This window comes from Ursus maritimus, unplaced genomic scaffold, assembly GCF_017311325.1.
Source record: "Ursus maritimus isolate PB19 unplaced genomic scaffold, ASM1731132v1 scaffold_33, whole genome shotgun sequence".
Lineage (NCBI taxonomy): Eukaryota > Metazoa > Chordata > Mammalia > Carnivora > Ursidae > Ursus > Ursus maritimus.
Window position 1 is genome coordinate 2,010,609 of NW_024425897.1, and position 16,871 is coordinate 2,027,479.

The 16,871-nt window shown below is 41.6% G+C and overlaps 1 protein-coding gene across 1 annotated transcript in view; it reads right to left on the reverse strand.

The window, feature by feature from the left end:
- The window catches only part of PI4KA (phosphatidylinositol 4-kinase alpha), a 119,620-nt gene that overhangs the window by 84,075 nt on the left and 18,674 nt on the right, over positions 1–16,871 (reverse strand). Inside the window, exons 2-8 of the mRNA XM_040619547.1 lie at positions 16,322–16,438; positions 12,725–12,818; positions 8,453–8,541; positions 5,709–5,781; positions 4,849–5,108; positions 4,254–4,320; positions 520–668 (exon numbers count right to left, since the gene is read on the reverse strand). Coding sequence (XP_040475481.1) covers positions 520–668; positions 4,254–4,320; positions 4,849–5,108; positions 5,709–5,781; positions 8,453–8,541; positions 12,725–12,818; positions 16,322–16,438 — 849 coding nt within the window. The remainder of the gene's footprint in view (positions 1–519; positions 669–4,253; positions 4,321–4,848; positions 5,109–5,708; positions 5,782–8,452; positions 8,542–12,724; positions 12,819–16,321; positions 16,439–16,871) is intronic.

Here is a 16,871-nt window from a genome sequence, read left to right on the forward strand (position 1 = left end):
GTATTTGGCACTGACTGCCTTACCTCTAAAATGGAGATGAATGCCTGACTCTCCCACGTGAGTGCCGCAAGGATTCAATGAAAAAATTGCACAAATGACTCCATGAATTTTACTCTCTTTCCTTCTTCCATCAAAAATTTATGACTTATAAGTTATATTCCGAAATACTGAAAAACTCCTAGTTTTTCTTTTGGGGGAAAAGAAAACAGGCCTGGGTGCCTGGGTGGCTCAGTCGGTTAACCATCTGACTATTGATTTCGGCTCAGGTCATCACCTCAGGCTCATGAGATTAAGCCCCATGTCGGCTCCACACTCAGTGCAGAGTCTGCTTGAGAGTCTCTCTCCTCCCTCTGCCTGTCTACCCCTACCCCACCCTGAACTACTCACTGCTCTCTCTTTCTCTCTAAAACTAAGGAAAAAGAAAAACCAAACCAAACCAAACCAAAACATGCTTATACCACTAGCAATTTTACTGATTGAAGTACACGAGATCTGTTTAACCACCAATGCTTTCCTTACCAAGTTTAAGAGTTCTCGAAGCATTTCTAGTGGAATATTGAACTCCTTATAGGTGATGCCGTTGAAAAGAGGAGAAACCGAGAAGCTGGAACTGATGGTGGAGAAGTAGTAATCAGGCTCCAGGGCACTCCCATCAGGCAAGTAAGAGACTGGCAGGGAAGAAAACCAGAAAGTCAGTCACGGTCACACACGACCAGGATAATTCCTCAAGCTGACTCCCTCAATAACCAACAAAGGCATAGATTTTGCTTTTGTTTATAATTCCAATTCTTTGTATTTTAATGAACAAGTAAAGGCTGGATTTCAAATCCTTGAAGAATGATGCCTCTCGTGGGAGTGTTTCACATCAAAGCTCAGATATAATCATGTCCTAGTATTTTCAACACAGACAGTGTAACTTAATGTAGGAAGAAAAAAAAAGTATTACTCTTTTTTTTTTTAAATATTACATCTTTTTAAAGGTTGACAGATGTAAGTTTCAGGTCCACAGGACCCTCAGATATTTTACCACCAAAATTAGAACAAAAATGCACATTATTAGATGTTTCAAAATCAGGACAAAAATAAAGTCAATTATCCAACACTTCTGAATAAATATGAACCCCAAAAGCCTATAACTGTTTGAAAGTCGATTATTAGAAATCTATGATAGAAGACTATGACAGAAAATAGGTAAGTTTGTAATATTTTCACATTAAATAGTGATAGACAATTATCACCCATTAAAAAACCAATAATAAATTTTATTACTCTCTGAAGCCCTGCAGCACAGAAAAAGCAAAGAGTCGCGTTTATCCTGATTGTGTCAAAACTGGTGTGTAGGGGCGCCTGGGTGGCTCAGTTGTTAAGCGTCTGCCTTGGGCTCAGGGCGTGATCCCGGAGTCCTGGGATCGAGCCCCACATCAGGCTCCAGCGCTGGGAGCCTGCTTCTTCCTCTCCCACTCCCCCTGCCTGTGTTCCCTCTCTCACTGGCTGTCTCTCTCTCTGTCAAATAAATAAATAAAATCTTTAAAAAAAAAAAAAAGCAAAAAACCTGGTGTGTATTTCTATGATGCTAGTGATGCTCTGCTGACCTGACTAAAGGCGAATGGGTCCCATGGGAGCAAACAGGCAACTTACAAAGGGGATGGGCAATAATATGGGGAGCAGGTAAGACGCTGGAGGCCAACATCATAAATGACCACTGGAGGAGGGAATGAATGAGGAAAGAGTGAGAACAAAGCTGGTTTAAAGCAAGTACGTAGGGAAGAAGGTAAGGAGTGTGTGCCTGTGTGTGTGTCAAATGAGTAAAAATAGATGTATTTACACACACAAATACATATATTTATTCATAAATACTTATTTATTCATATTCATTCACAAGTGCTGGATACACACACACACACACACACACACACACACACACATTATTCAGCCTTAAGAAAGATTTTGCAGTTTGCAACAACATGGATGAGCCTGAAGGACACTATGCAAAGTGAAATAAGCCACACATGGACAGAAAATAAACTGCATGATCTCATTTATATGCGGACACTTAAAAAGGTTGAATACATGGGAGCAGAGAGCTGAGTATCATTACTAAGGGGCAGGGAGATGGGGGAAATGGGGAGATGCTGGTCAAGGGTACAAAGGTGCAGTTAAGTAGTATAAATAAGTCTAGAGCTCTAATGCATAGCATGATGACAATATTTAATAATACGGTGTCGAATACTGGGAAGTTGCTAAGAGAGTAGATTTCAGTGCTATCACTGCATTAAAAAAGAAAGAAAGAAAAAAAGTGGTAACTGTGAGGAGAAGAACATGCTTGGAGTCATTTCATCATGTATATGTATATCAAATCATCGTGTTATATACCTAAAGTATATACAAGTTTATTTTTAAAACAATAATAATAAAGAAGATAAGCTTGTGATTAGAGGGCACCTCCCAGATAGATGCCATGAAATAGGGACTAAGCCCTGCATGGCAGAGCCAGCGTGTGGTTGGCAGAGATGGAGGCAGAAGACAGCAACTGCAGAGTCAAGGATCTAAGATGTGGGATTCATGCATGGAGGGAGTCACTGAAAGTTTTTAAGGTGGAAATGATTTGTGCTTTTAAGAAATAACTCTTTAGAAACATTCTTACAGCTCCATAGAAAAGGGCCTAGAAAGAGAAGACAGACCAACTGTAAGAAAAATCAGACTTGGGGTGCCAGCGAGGTCAGTAGAGCATGCAGCTCTTGATCTTGGGTTGTGAGTTTGAGCCCCATGTTGGGTGTAGAGATTACTTAAAAACAAAATCTTGAAAACAAAAGAAAAATCAGAGTCGAACAGGAGGTACTTGAGCAGAAAAGGAAGGAACAGTGTGCTTCCCGCTTGTCTTGACAATGAGGTGTACTTCCAAGAGCAGGAAAATCATCCTCAGAGCTCGCTGCAGAAGCAGAGAGGCCAGCAGAGAGGCCAGCACAGTGCGGCGCTGAGCCTGCAGCTGCTGGATGAGTGCAGGAAGTGCACAAAGGCGGCCCACACCTAGGCGCACCCCCGTGCTGGGCACTCCCTGGAAGTGCTCAAAGGAGGGCCGCCTCAATGGAGAAGGGCCCATGACTACAGAGATCAGAAGAAGAGCTGTTCACCAGAAAGCAAAACCTTCGAGGGCACATCATGGATGTCTTCACATGCCCCAAGGACAGGCAGGTGGCCAAGGGGTTGTTTAAAGCCTGGAGGGAGGGGCGCCTGGGTGACTCAGGTGGTTAAGCGTCTGCCTTCGCTCAGGTCATGATCCCAAGGCCCTGGGATCTAGCCCAGAGTCGGACTCCCTGCTCAGCGGAGAAGCCTGCTTCTCCCTCTCCCTCTGCCTGCCAGTCCTCCTGTTTGTGCTCTCTCTCCTTCTGTGTCAAATAAAGAAATAAAATTTAAAAATAAATAAATAAAATAAAGTCTGGAGAGACACATTCAACCACAAGTGGTTCTCTCTGGGAGGAGTGGGATTTTGAGTGAGTGAACTTGGCCTTCACATTCTAACACACACACATAGACTATAACACAGGGCACATTCTCACACAGCTAAGAGATACTCTGGGCAAAGCTGCCCACATTTATTTGTGTTCAGATTCTCTCCTCATTTTTTTTTTAATTCCCCTCACATCTTTTAAGACCCTATTGAGAAATGCTCTTTTATTAATTAGCATGATCCAAAAATGGAATAGATGGCATTTTGGTTTCCCCATTTCCTATCACTTAACCTAAGTCTTACTTCCCTCGAAAATAACGTAGAAGCGATTTTACCACATGTCTGGCACTGTACAGGGCTATCCTATGAATCTAATTCACTAATTATGTGAAAATGCTTTCTGACCCACAAAGTTCTATAAAAAGTACTACTTGTATCATTATTACATTTTTAAAAAATATTATTTACATACTTAATGACTTCAAAATAAAAAAAAGCAGGACCCACCATGAGTACTTCCACCTGAAAACCAGTGCTTTCATAGGTTAGTTTATTAAAATTTTTATGATAGACACATGGGGGTCTGTATATTATTTTCTGCACTTTTCTCCACATTTGAACTGTTTTAAAATTAAATTTTAAGAAGCTTAAACAAAAATAGAAAGTAAATGCTTTCTAAAAGCTTGACTCTCAAAATGCGTGACAGCAGAGTGTTATTATTAGCATCTTCTTTGTCACGAGAAGTCACAGTGAACCTGCTCTCCAAGTACCAGGTCAATGTTCCTGTCAGAAAGGTGAAGCCCACCTTCAAAGTAGTGAAAGGCAGATCCTCCGGGGGAGCTGGGAGGGGGCATCCCACGTTCAGGGCTGACCTGAAACACAGAAGCCACCTTACAGATTAGAAAAGGCCAAACTGCTGTCAGTTTCTCCTTAGACAAGATTCTCTCTGCCAGCCCAATGTTTGTACCTCCAGTCCTGGTTCATACCTCACCTCCTCCCTGAAGCCCACCTTACCTAAGCGTTCTCTACTGTATAGCATATCCCTATATTCTTCATGTTTAGCCATATATTTTATACTCCATTACTGAGATGAATTATTCTTAGCACTTAGTGTCTTTAGCTTGTCTCCATGAAACAATTATATACTTAAGGGTACCAAATGTCTCTGAGAATAGAGCTTGGCACCCAACTGCTGGGAAATAAATACTTCATGACTAGGAGATGAAATCACTTATAAATCTTAAAAGGCCAAAGCAAGCCCTTGTATTTATTACAGAATTCCAGTGAGAACCTTTTCTGTTTCATGAATTTCCTTCAACAGCACGCCAATAGGATTTTCTTCAAGTGAGCACTTAACAAGACCTGACCTCTCTGCCTGCCTCCAGGGGGTGCAGCCCCACCTGAGAGATGCTGGACACACTGCTGGTCTTCCTCTTCAGGGTGCCCTCCTGACACACTGTCAGCAGATTGCTGGGGAGGATGGAGCGGAAGTCATTGAAGGATCGCCTCCGCACACCTTCAAGCTCCTCAGGGACTCGGAGGGAATGAGGAGGGACCTTGGGGAACAGTTTGGAAAGCAGAGACTCTTCTGTGTTGCTGTAACGCCCAAACGCTCGTGAGATTCCTACCAGGCATGGGATCGCATACTTGCAAAGGTATTCTAGAAGACAAAGTGAAAATGTTCCGATATCAGAAAGTTGCCTGGGAGAGTTGTGCTGCCTCAGCTAGTAACACTGACTGACATCTCACAACCCACCCCCTAGCAAATGTGACAGGTCAGAACAAGTCACATCAATAGGTCAGCTCCAAGGGCTGACATGAACAACTTCAGACCACATCTCTGTCACACACAGCTGCTCTCTTTGGGAGGTCTTAATCTATGCATGGTACACCCAAATCAGTAACACAGATAAGTCCTGTTACCAGGCACCTTTACTAAAACAATATATTTCGTCCCCCTGGGATTATGTTGGTAGCCTTACGTTAGAGGCAGTCGGGCATGTTATAAATGAAGAAACTGAGGCCCAAAAAGGGTGAGGTGACTTGTCTAAGGTCACCTGGTATTCAGGTAGCAGAGCTGTGCTCATGACCCCCATGTGGCCTCTTAGTTAACATGCAACGAAGGCAAACGAATACAGGAAGGTTTCCTCCATCAGGTACACAAGTAGTAAAGCACAAAAAAGAAGGCTGGGAAAAGCAAAGGAAAAAAGTAATCACAGAGCCATTAAGAAAAAAAAAAGCCCCAGATTTATAATCATACCTTTTTCTTGAATCTCCAAGGCCTGGCACATTCCCAAAAGGACATGCAAAACCTGCAAAAGTGCCTCTAAAATCTGTAATAGCCACGGAAACAGAAAAAAGACAAATTTATAACCAAAATCAGGTAAGTACCACAAAATTCATTCAGAATTAGGAGGAGCTTTACACATTATATCGTACATACCAATGTCTGATACATAAATCCCCGAATGACAGCTCTGCCGAATGGCCAATCAGCCAACCTTCCAGGGACAGAAACCAGCCCTCCTGGGTTGGTCCACAGTGCCTCCTAACTCTGGGACAATATTGTCCTTTGGGGCTTGTGACCCCTAGCCCTTGGAGCCACTCCTTTTTCCCTATTCCAGAAACAGGTGAAAAGCCCCCAAATCTCTTTTCATGGCAAATATTCCTTGTACTTTTTTTAAAAATTTTTTAAAGATTTTATAATTTATTTATTTGACAGAGAGAGAGAGAGAGCCAGTGAGAGGGAACACAAGCAGGGGGAGTGGGAGAGGAAGAAGCAGGAGCCTAATGCAGGGCTCGATCCCAGGACCCTGGGATCATGCCTGGAGCGTCGATCCCAGGACCCTGGGATCACGCCTGGAGCCGGAGCCAAAGGCAAAGGCTTAACAACTGAGCCACCCAGGCGCCCCCCCACCTAGTTCTTTTAATCCATTCCTTAGGATTACATGTCCTTTATGATGCTGAGTACCTGCTTCTGACTTCACAGTAGTCCCACGTGTCAGAAACAGTCTCGAACTGTGGTGCTCAGGAAAATACATTAATTTTCCAAGGATGTTGGGACTCACCCTGAGCAATCACCACACTCAAAACATATTCTAGACTTCTGTGTACATGACGTCAGCTTTTTGGCAGCCGCTTCACTCTGCTGGCTCAATGAGCTTACTGATATGTAAAATACCGATTCTTTTCTACACCTCTACTGATGCTCTTGGTATTTTTTGCCTGTCATTGATGCCATCAAAGCTCAGGGGATTAGCTTTAGTTCATCATACTGGTCTCTGATTCCCAGCATTGTCTCATCTATAAATGAAACCAACTTGCTTTCTGAAGCTTTGTTTATGGCCCTGGCTCATTTTGCTTCAATGGTAGAGGGTTGGGGGATGGGCTAGGGTAGGCTTCTGCTGGGCTGGCACCCTTGGGGTAGTCCTTCGGACAACTCCACAAACCTTCCAAATTGTTTTGGCCTTCAGCCCATATTCTAGATCTAGGATGTCAGGAAGGTGTTTCTCTAATGCCTTGATGAAGATCAATTATACTACATCCACCTTATTTCCCTCTACTACCAGTCTTGGAGGAAACCCCAGGCAAAGAAGAGAATAAAATTGGTCTCATATGACGTGTTCCTAACCAAGGTAAATTTCTGACATTTTGCTAATGTTAAATGATGGTGAATAACATATTAAGACTTGAAAAGCAAGACTTTCTCCATTTCGTGTATTAAAGTTATGCCATCATCTTTAGTATTGACATTCTGATAAATGTTATTTACAAAAAAGCCCTTAACTTAGAGCCTGCTAACTTCTGAAATAATGATATACAATTCTAATATATTTAGTTATATCTTTGGCCAACCTAAAAATAAAGAACCTAAACTAAGAAAGAAGAATGGAGAAGAATGTTAATGGCAGAAATACTGACAAGAGAATTTACAGTCTGATTAAGGAAAGAGATTTTAAAAATTAAAAAGCAAATACAAGAACTCAAAAAGCATAGCTAGCTGGGAACGTTTAATATATAGACAAGCAACCAGCACTCCTTGGCATGACCCGAGGATAGCAGCATATACAAACTGATTTTCAAAATAAAAAATCTGATTAAGAAAAAGTTTAAGTTATGATTGTATTCTCTTTTTTTTTTTAAGATTTTATTTATTTATTTGACAGAGAGGTAGCAAGAGAGGGAACACAAGCAGGGGGAGTGGGAGAGGAAGAAGCAGGCTTCCCACTGAGCAGGGAGCCCGGTGCAGGGCTCGATCCCAGAAGGCTGAGATCATGACCTGAGCCGAAGGCAGACGCTTAACGACTGGGCCACCCAGGCGCCCCTGACTGTATTCTTTGTTTAAAAAAGAGAATAGTATGAAAGGCATTTAAGTAATATTTCAACAAAATAAACTAAAACGAAAAAAATCTGGGCACTTAAAATCTGGGTATAATTTCAACTATCCAGATAATTCCCTCCTATGAATGAATCCCCAACGGGGAGTCAGGAAAGTGAGCTGCATCTGCCTTTTGCTGCCAACTTCACAGGGCTGTGGGGAGAGCTGGATGCGACAAGAGTCAAGAGGTCACTGGGTAACCTGGAAAGTACTGTAGGCAAGTATTCAATGTTCCTTGGTTGTGTTAGTACAAAATAAATCAACTACACAACACAATCACTTCAAAGTTTTTTTTACTCTTTTTGTTACTTTGGGACTCTTTTTGATTGTATAGAAATGCACTCGAGGGGCACCTGGGTGGCTCAGTTGGTTAAGTGTCTGCCTTTAGCTCAGGTCATGATCTTGGGGTCCTGGGATTGAGCTCCCTCGCTCAGCGCAGAGTCTGCTTCTTCTTCTCCCTCTACCCCTCCCCCTGCTCATGCTCACTCTCTCTCTCTCAAATAAAATCAAGAAAGAAAGAAAGAAAGAAAGAAAGAAAGAAAGAAAGAAAGAGGAAGGAAGGAAGGAAGGAAGGAAGGAAGGAAGGAAGGAAGGAAGGAAGACATTCCAATTCACCACACACTTACCTCATCCCGAAGTGAGGGGTCCCTATAAGCCACATCAGACAGCAAAGTGACCAAGCAGAAGCTGAAGCTCTCTGCAACCGGGAGGGTGGCTGGAAGGCACACAGACACGAGTCAAATCATTACCACTGAGACACTGGGCCGCACCTACTGGCCATCCGATTCGGTAAGTTCCCTCTCTCACAGGGCCTGTTAAGGGACCAGTTTACAGGGATTGCTGCCCTCACTGAGGTGAACCTCAAAGGAAGATATGGGCCCAACATGGTTGCTGAGAAATACCCCTAACTTTTCTTTTAATAGAATGCTTTGGTTCAATAAACTTAAATGTTTCTGAGCCAATTTATAGTTTGAGATTATGCAGTCTCTCAACAAGACAGACTCCATTTTTTATTCCCGACCTAAATTTCTATTTGGTGAGAAACCAGTCTTGATAGAGTATAAGAGATGGTATACGGAGGCTAACCATCAAATACTAATTATCACTACTTTTTTTAAAAAAAAAAGATTTTATTTATTTATTTGACAGAGACAGCCAGCGAGAGAGGGAACACAAGCAGGGGGAGTGGGAGAGGAAGAAGCAGGCTCCCAGTGGAAGAGCCTGATGTGGGGCTCGATCCCAGGACTCTGGGATCACGCCCTGAGCCGAAGGCAGACGCTTAACGACTGTGCCACCCAGGTGCCCCACCCCCACTACTTTAAACTGAATTAAATGTTTATATTTCTTTTCTGCTTTATTTTGACAAGCAGAGAATACCTAATTAAGAGCTTCCAAAGATTTGTTCTATTCCTAATAGATTTTTATGCCCTTCCACTACCAACCTCTTCATAGGGAGGTCCTTAGGAGCATGGCCTCAAGGTTGGGAAGGGATCACTGTACCTAAAAGACCAAAAGCTAACCAGCGCTTCTATGGCGTGCACCTTAAAAATGTCAGAATTGCTGCTGTGTAGGTCTAATCACTATTAAAAATTTAATCAATTTTGAATATTGAATATTTAACCAAGATCTATTCATAGTACATAGCGGAAGACTGTTACGTGTTCACTTCTGTACCTATGATTTTAAGATTCAGCTCTAGGTCCTTCTTAAACTTGAGTGTGATCAGAATCACCTGGAGGCTTATTAAAACGCAGACTGCCAGCTTCCCTAGCCCCAGAGTTCTAATTCAGTAGCTCTGATGTGGGGACTGAGAATCTGCATTTCTGACAAGTTCTCAGGTGATGATGCTGCTGCTGGTTCTGGAATGGCACTTTGAGAACTACTCCTCTAGAATTTAAAAGCATAAATCATACTGCCTTAATAAAAAATAAAAGAGTGAAATGCTACCTAATATTGGAAATTTATATATCTCTAACAATGTTTCAAATGGTGCTAAAACTTTCATCCTAAAAACAAAGCTGGGGGCATCACAATGCCGGATTTCGAGCTGTACTACAAAGCTGTGATCACAAAGACAGCATGGTACTGGCACAAAAACAGACACATAGACCAATGGAACAGAATAGAGAGCCCAGAAATGGACCCTCGGCTCTTTGGGCAACTAATATTTGATAAAGCAGGAAAAAACATCCAGTGGGAAAAAGACAGTCTCTTCAATAAATGGTGCTGGGAAAATTGGACAGCTACATGCAAAAGAATGAAACTTGACCACTATCTCACACCATACACAAAAATAAACTCCAAATGGATGAAAGACCTCAATGTGAGACAGGAATCTATCAAAATTCTAGAGGAGAACATAGGCAACAACCTCTATGACATCGGCCAAAGCAACCTTTTTCATGACACATCCCCAAAGGCAAGAGAAACAAAAGATAAAATGAATTTATGGGACTTCATCAAGATTAAAAGTTTCTGCACAGCCAAGGAAACAGTCAGAAAAACTAAGAGGCAGCCCATGGAATGGGAGAATATATTTGCAAATGACACTACAGATAAAGGACTGGTATCCAAGATCTACAAAGAACTTCTCAAACTCAATACACGAGAAACAAATAAACAAATCAAAAAATGGGCAGAAGATATGAACAGACACTTTTCCAATGAAGACATACAAATGGCTAACAGACACATGAAAAAATGTTCAAAATCATTAGCCATCAAGGAAATTCAAATCAAAACCACACTGAGATACCACCTTACGCCAGTTAGAATGGCAAAAATAGACAAGGCAAGAAACAACAATTGTTGGAGAGGATGTGGAGAAAGGGGATCCCTCCTACATTGTTGGTGGGAATGCAAGTTGGTACAGCCACTCTGGAAAACAGTGTGGAGGTCCCTTAAAAAATTAAAAATTGAGCTACCCTATGATCCAGCCATTGCACTACTGGGTATTTACCCCAAAGATACAGACGTAGTGAAGAGAAGGGCCATATGCACCCCAATGTTCATAGCAGCAATGTCCACAATAGCTAAATCGTGGAAGGAGCCGAGATGCCCTTCAACAGATGACTGGATTAAGAAGTTGTGGTCCATATATACAATGGAATATTACTCAGCTATCAGAAAGAACGAGTTCTCAACATTTGCTACAACATGGACAGCACTGGAGGAGATAATGCTAAGTGAAATAAGTCAAGCAGAGAAAGACAACTATCATATGATTTCTCTCATCTATGGAACATAAGAACTAGGATGATCAGTAGGGGAAGAAAGGGATAAAGAAAGGGGGAGGTAATCAGAAGGGGGAATGAAACATGAGAGACTATGGACTATGAGAAACAAACTGAGGACTTCAGAGGGGAGGGGGGTGGGGGAATGGGATAGACCGGTGATGGGTAGTAAGGAGGGCACGTATTGCATGGTGCACTGGGTGTTATACACAACTAATGAATCATCGAGCCTTACATCGGAAACCGGGGATGTACTGTATGGTGACTAACATAATATAATAAAAAATCATTAAAAAAAAAAAAAAACTTTCATCCTAGTGGGAGTCCATGTACACGGAAGTGATACTTGCTTTGAAAGAAAAGAAAATAGAATCAACTTCTACTGGTATTCTACTTCTCACCAAGTTAGATAACAGTAGTGGACAGAGATGTCTGACTTTTTAGCAATGCTTTCTATTTAACCTGTAGTCCTTTAAGGTGGGAGGATGAGCAAAACAGGGAAAGGGGATTAAAAGGTACAAACTTCCAGTTCTAAAACAAAGAAGACATAGTGATACAATGTACAACATAGGAATATTGTCAATAACAGGTAATGACTCAGTGTGGTAACAGACTAACAGACGGAAGCAAGATTTATTGTTGTGATCACTTTGTAACGTATATAAACTTCAAATCGTTATGTTGTATGTCTGGAACCAATATAATATTGTATGCCAACTACATTTCAATTAAAAAAAATTGTAGTCCTTTAAATTCCAGGATACATGCATAATTTGGGGTCTGTCAGTTTTAGGCATAGTAGGTTACCAGAAATGATGAAACCCGAAGGACAAGAGGAATACGCACAAGCAGGATGTTCATGAGAAGAGCAAAACCCATCTTTAGCAGGCTGAGCCCACCCAACAAATTAGAGCCAGGCCACCAATGAAAAGGACAAGGGCCTTCACTATAGGCACCAACCCCCTGCTATGTCTGAAGGTGGGCCTCAGGCCTCACATAGGGAGATTACAAGAAAACTTCGGTCTCCAGGGTCATGATCTCTAGAATGTTGGAGGTGTTCCAAATTGATATGGGAGTCTTGGGAAATCAATATATATGAACATCAGTGTTACAGGTGCTTAGCACAATGCCTGGCACATAGTGGACTTATACACCATTTTTAAAGATACAAAACTTAAAACTCAGCAACAGCAATAAAACGATCAACTATTTACAGTGAATATGGTGTTCAAGTCCTGGACATCCATCTCACTCTTCCTTTTTGAGCAGCAGTGATGCAATTTGGAGAACTGGATTCACTCCAGGAGTGAGCCTATTCATCTAAAGATAATAGAAACTGGTTCAGAGATGGGCAGGTGACCCAGTTCTGGCAAGGAGACATGAGAAAAGGCTCCTGAAGGTCTCCAAGTTCCTGTTCACTCCCAGAGTGCAATGAGAAGCCCGTTTTCTCAGCCTTGCCCTCGCCCCCTCTCGACCATGGGCTCTGGACAACAATGAGTAAGCGTAGCCCACGCTGCTGCAGACAGGCAGTTGTATCACAGCCAAGAGTGGAACCAGATAGAAACATTGTACCTGATGCATTAATATGATTAAACACCTAATTCATACAGACTGTGAGCATACATGCTCTTCCCTGAATTCAGGAAAAAATTTATACAAAATTACCTCTGCCTTTCCGAGCTGTGCTTTCTTCTACCCAATATACTTTCGGAAGACCTTTAAGCAGTCGAAGAAGGTAAGGAACCACAGCATCTTTGTGCTTAAAAAAAAAAAAAAATACATTTAATATAACGTGTGGCTGGTAGCTTTTTAGTGCTAGGCCCAAAGTAAAGCATACACACTCTAATCATCTCCAAGATGGATGTTCACATGGCACGGCACCCTTGCTGTTTCCATGTGGCAGCAGCAGGTGGCATTCGGAGGTTATCCCACTGCCTGCAGCAGAGGTGCCTAAGGAAGGGCTAAAACCTGCCCTTCTGCTGCTGAACATCCAGCCTGGCTCTGGCCTGCGCTGGGGGCTGAGCCCCCATGAAGGCCTCTCCAGAAGAAGGTATGTGTGCACACACACTCTCAAAACTGTCTTCAACGAGAGTGTTCAGAGAGCCCCCAAACCCTTCAGTGGGCCCCAGGCTCAGATCCTCTAGACTGAGGGAAGGTCACAGCCACAAGCTTCTAAGCTTGGTGATACTTCTGCTATTCATGGCCCTTTTCCTCTTTTTTTTTTTTTTTTTAATTTTCTGTTTCATGTTTCCTTTTGCTTATCTCAAACTGAACATTAGACTTTATAGCCATCATTAGGCAATACAAAACCTACTTTCTTCTAGTTTCCAAACTAGCCAGTCAACATGTCACTTCATAACCTTCCATGATTGACTCTTTTGGTTGTTTCCCTATTTATAACTGCTCCAGTTAAGGATAGGTAAGTGTGCTCCTGAGAAGGGGGATACTATTTGATGTTCTGAAATACTGAAAACAAAACAAAACATGTGGTAATATTGAAAACATGGCTCCAAATTCTGTGACACTCCTTCCACTGAAAGGTAGAGTCAGATTCACCTCCCTTGGAAAATGGGTTGCCTTAGTGACTTGCTTCTGGTGTTTCAGAAAGTACAGTTGACTCTTAACACGGGTTTGAAGTGCACAGGTCCACTTACATATGGATTTTTTACAGTACTGTAAATGTATTTTCTCTTCCTTACAGTCTTAAGAACATTTTCTCCAGCTTACTTTATTGTTTTTGGTAAGGCTTCTGGTCAGCAATAGGCTACTAGTAGTTATGTTTTGGGGGAGTCAAAAGTTATACGTGGATTTTCAACTGCACAGGGGGTCAGTGTCCCTAAACCCTATGCTGTTCAAGAGTCAACTGTAGTTTAAGAGACTGACTTCCCAGGCTAAAGAAGACAGACAGTACAGCATCCATCTGGCTTTTTCTCAGGACACATGCCCTCGGGACCCAGACATTACATTGTGACAAAGTGACATAGCCCAGGCCACATGGAGAAGCCATGTACATAGGGGTGCCCTGGCTGAGTGCCCCAGCTTAGGTCCCAGCCAATAGCCAGGATCAACCCACATACATGTGCATGAATGAGCCTTCAGGTGATTTCAGCCCCTAGCCTTCAAGCCCCTCCAGGTAACACTGAATGGAGCAGAGACAGTGACTCTACTGTGCTCTGTCTAAACTGGAGATGCATGAGAAAAAAGCAAAAACAAAACCAACCTGTTGTATTAAGCCACTAAATTATGGGGTAGTTTGTTACACCACACACATAACCACAACAAATAGAGAACTTTCTTTAGCAAAAACAAAATAACCTTCCTCTAAATCAGATGAAGGAGATGCCTACACCTGTCTAGGATCCTAGTGTACTGAGAGGCACAAAACTCCAAAGGATGTGTATAGCATGGCTCCCTGCAGAGGAAGTGCCCCCAGGAGTTCTCTCCTGTAGAACCTGTGATGGCTTTTGTAGCATGTAGTAGTAAACTACTTCTGCTACTCTGGCCACAGCTGCTGCCAGGGCAGCCCACTGAATGGACTTGAAGGCCAGTCCCACAGCCCATCCTGGCTGGAGGCACAGAACATCGACACCAGGTGAACCAAGAGAAAGCTGGTCCCTAGGGTTCAGGGGGCTGCTGAAGCCTGCTGGGCTCCTCTCCTGGTGTCAGTGAGGCCAATGGGCTTCCTAGGAGCGCTGGCAGACTGTGTGGCACAAGGAGCTGATACCCCAGGTCCCGCCAACCCTTACCAGGAACCCAAATTACACCAAGGTAATTTGTATTTGTCTCTTCCTTGCCAACCTAAAAAGCCTACCACAAATATTAGGGACTTATAGATAAATCTATTAAGTAATGTGTTTGCCAAAGATATTTTCGATTAATACACATTTGAATGCCAGTTTCTCATACAGATTTTAAAAATTTGTTTCCTCCCTTTATATTTAAATTTAAGTAAGACTTTGGAAATAGAAAAGTAGAAATTATTTTCCTTCTTTCCACACTTATAAATAAATAGGAAGAATAATTAAAATGCAGTTTATATGCATCCAATTTTGGTTTTTCATGTGGCCTTGGTCAAACAATCTATTTAATTCTCAAACTACTGCTCTAAAATTAAAATGCTTATTTTTTTTCAAATGTATGAATATTCTGTCAAAAATGTTAATCCTTACTGAAGTAGAATTTCCAGGACATGTAAGCATTTTTAGATAAATAAAAATTCAAATAGCTAACATCTTTATTTTCCTAACATGGCATGATTAAACATGGAATTAAAAGTGATTGTTCCTAATGATAAAAATAAATAAGCAAATAATAGATTCTGTATTCAGTGATTAGCCATTTTGCTTCAATTAACCTTGGGAAGTAAAAAAAAAAAAAAAAAAAAGCCACATCATTTTGTTGGAGTCACAACACTGATTTTTAAATCACCTCTAAAAGATATATTAACATGTACTCTAAAACTTATTTTATATCTATCGCAGTTCTTTTTTTTTTTTAAGATTTTTTTTTTAATTTTTGGGGGCACCTGGGTGCTCAGTTGGTTAAGCGTCTGCCTTCAGTTCAAGTCATGATCCCTGGGTCCTGGGACAGGACCCGCATTCACCTTGCTGCTTAGCGGGGAGTCTGCTTCCTACTCCCTTCTCCCCTCCCCCCACTTGTGCTTTCTCTCTCACTCATTCTCTCTCAAATAAAATAAAATGTTTCTTTAAAAAAGACTTTTTTTTTAATTTTTAAGTAATCTCTATACCCAATGTGGGGCTTGAACTCAACCCCAAGATCAAGAGTCATATGCTCTACCGACTGTACCAGCCAGGCGCCCCTATATCTATCACAAATCTGAAAAAGACTGTATTATGTCAAAATTATCTCAAAGAACACTATCCTTTTAGAAGGAAACAAAAAATGGTTACTCAGTCTGACTGATGAACATTTGACCTTAGATTGAAAATCAAGTCTACTCTGGAGGGCACACAATTACTTTACAAAGCACTTTAATTAACTTCCTGGCCAAACAAAACACAATAACAACAACCAAAAACCACTTTAACAACTTAATTATTCATACAGTTCAAAAAACAAAATTTATTAAGAGGGTGTACATTAATTAAACTAATTACTCCCACCTGTTCCACACACTCTGCCTCACCATCACTACCCACTTTTACTAGGTTCATAAGCATTCTTCTAGTACTGCTTTAGGTAAATATAAACAGGTACACATTTAAATTCTGCAGAAACACTTTTAATGCAGTAAAGATTTACCTGAAGATCAGATTCAATGAGAAAAATGCCCAACGCGATCACTGCATCTCTCCGTCTTTCATCCAGTTGGAAAATCCCATGGAAGTCTACTGGGCACATACAAAGCAGCTTTTGGACCTAGAAAATGAGACCCAAAACAACAAAAAAACCCATAGATTAAAAAAATATAAACCCACAATCAGAATATAGGACAGAAACCAGTAGCATAAAATCCCAGTGAGTCTACATAACCAATAAGACACTTTCTTCCAATTCAAAAATCATAGGAAGATCATCTCTAGCTTCTCCAATGATCATTCACACGCTCCCAAAACACGTATGTGCTGAGGAACCAGGACCAGGAGTTAAAACGATGCACACACGGAGGAGGTAAAGCCCAAGAGCTGATGTCTGCAATTCAGAGTTACAACAGTCAGTCATGGGTCTCTACTGCCCAGCGGTGCCCAAGAGCAGTTTACCCAAACCCACCCACAGTCATAATCCTCCTGTAGGGTTCTTTAAAAGATCAAATGTGTGTAAAGCACTTAGGACTATGCACAGTACATACTAG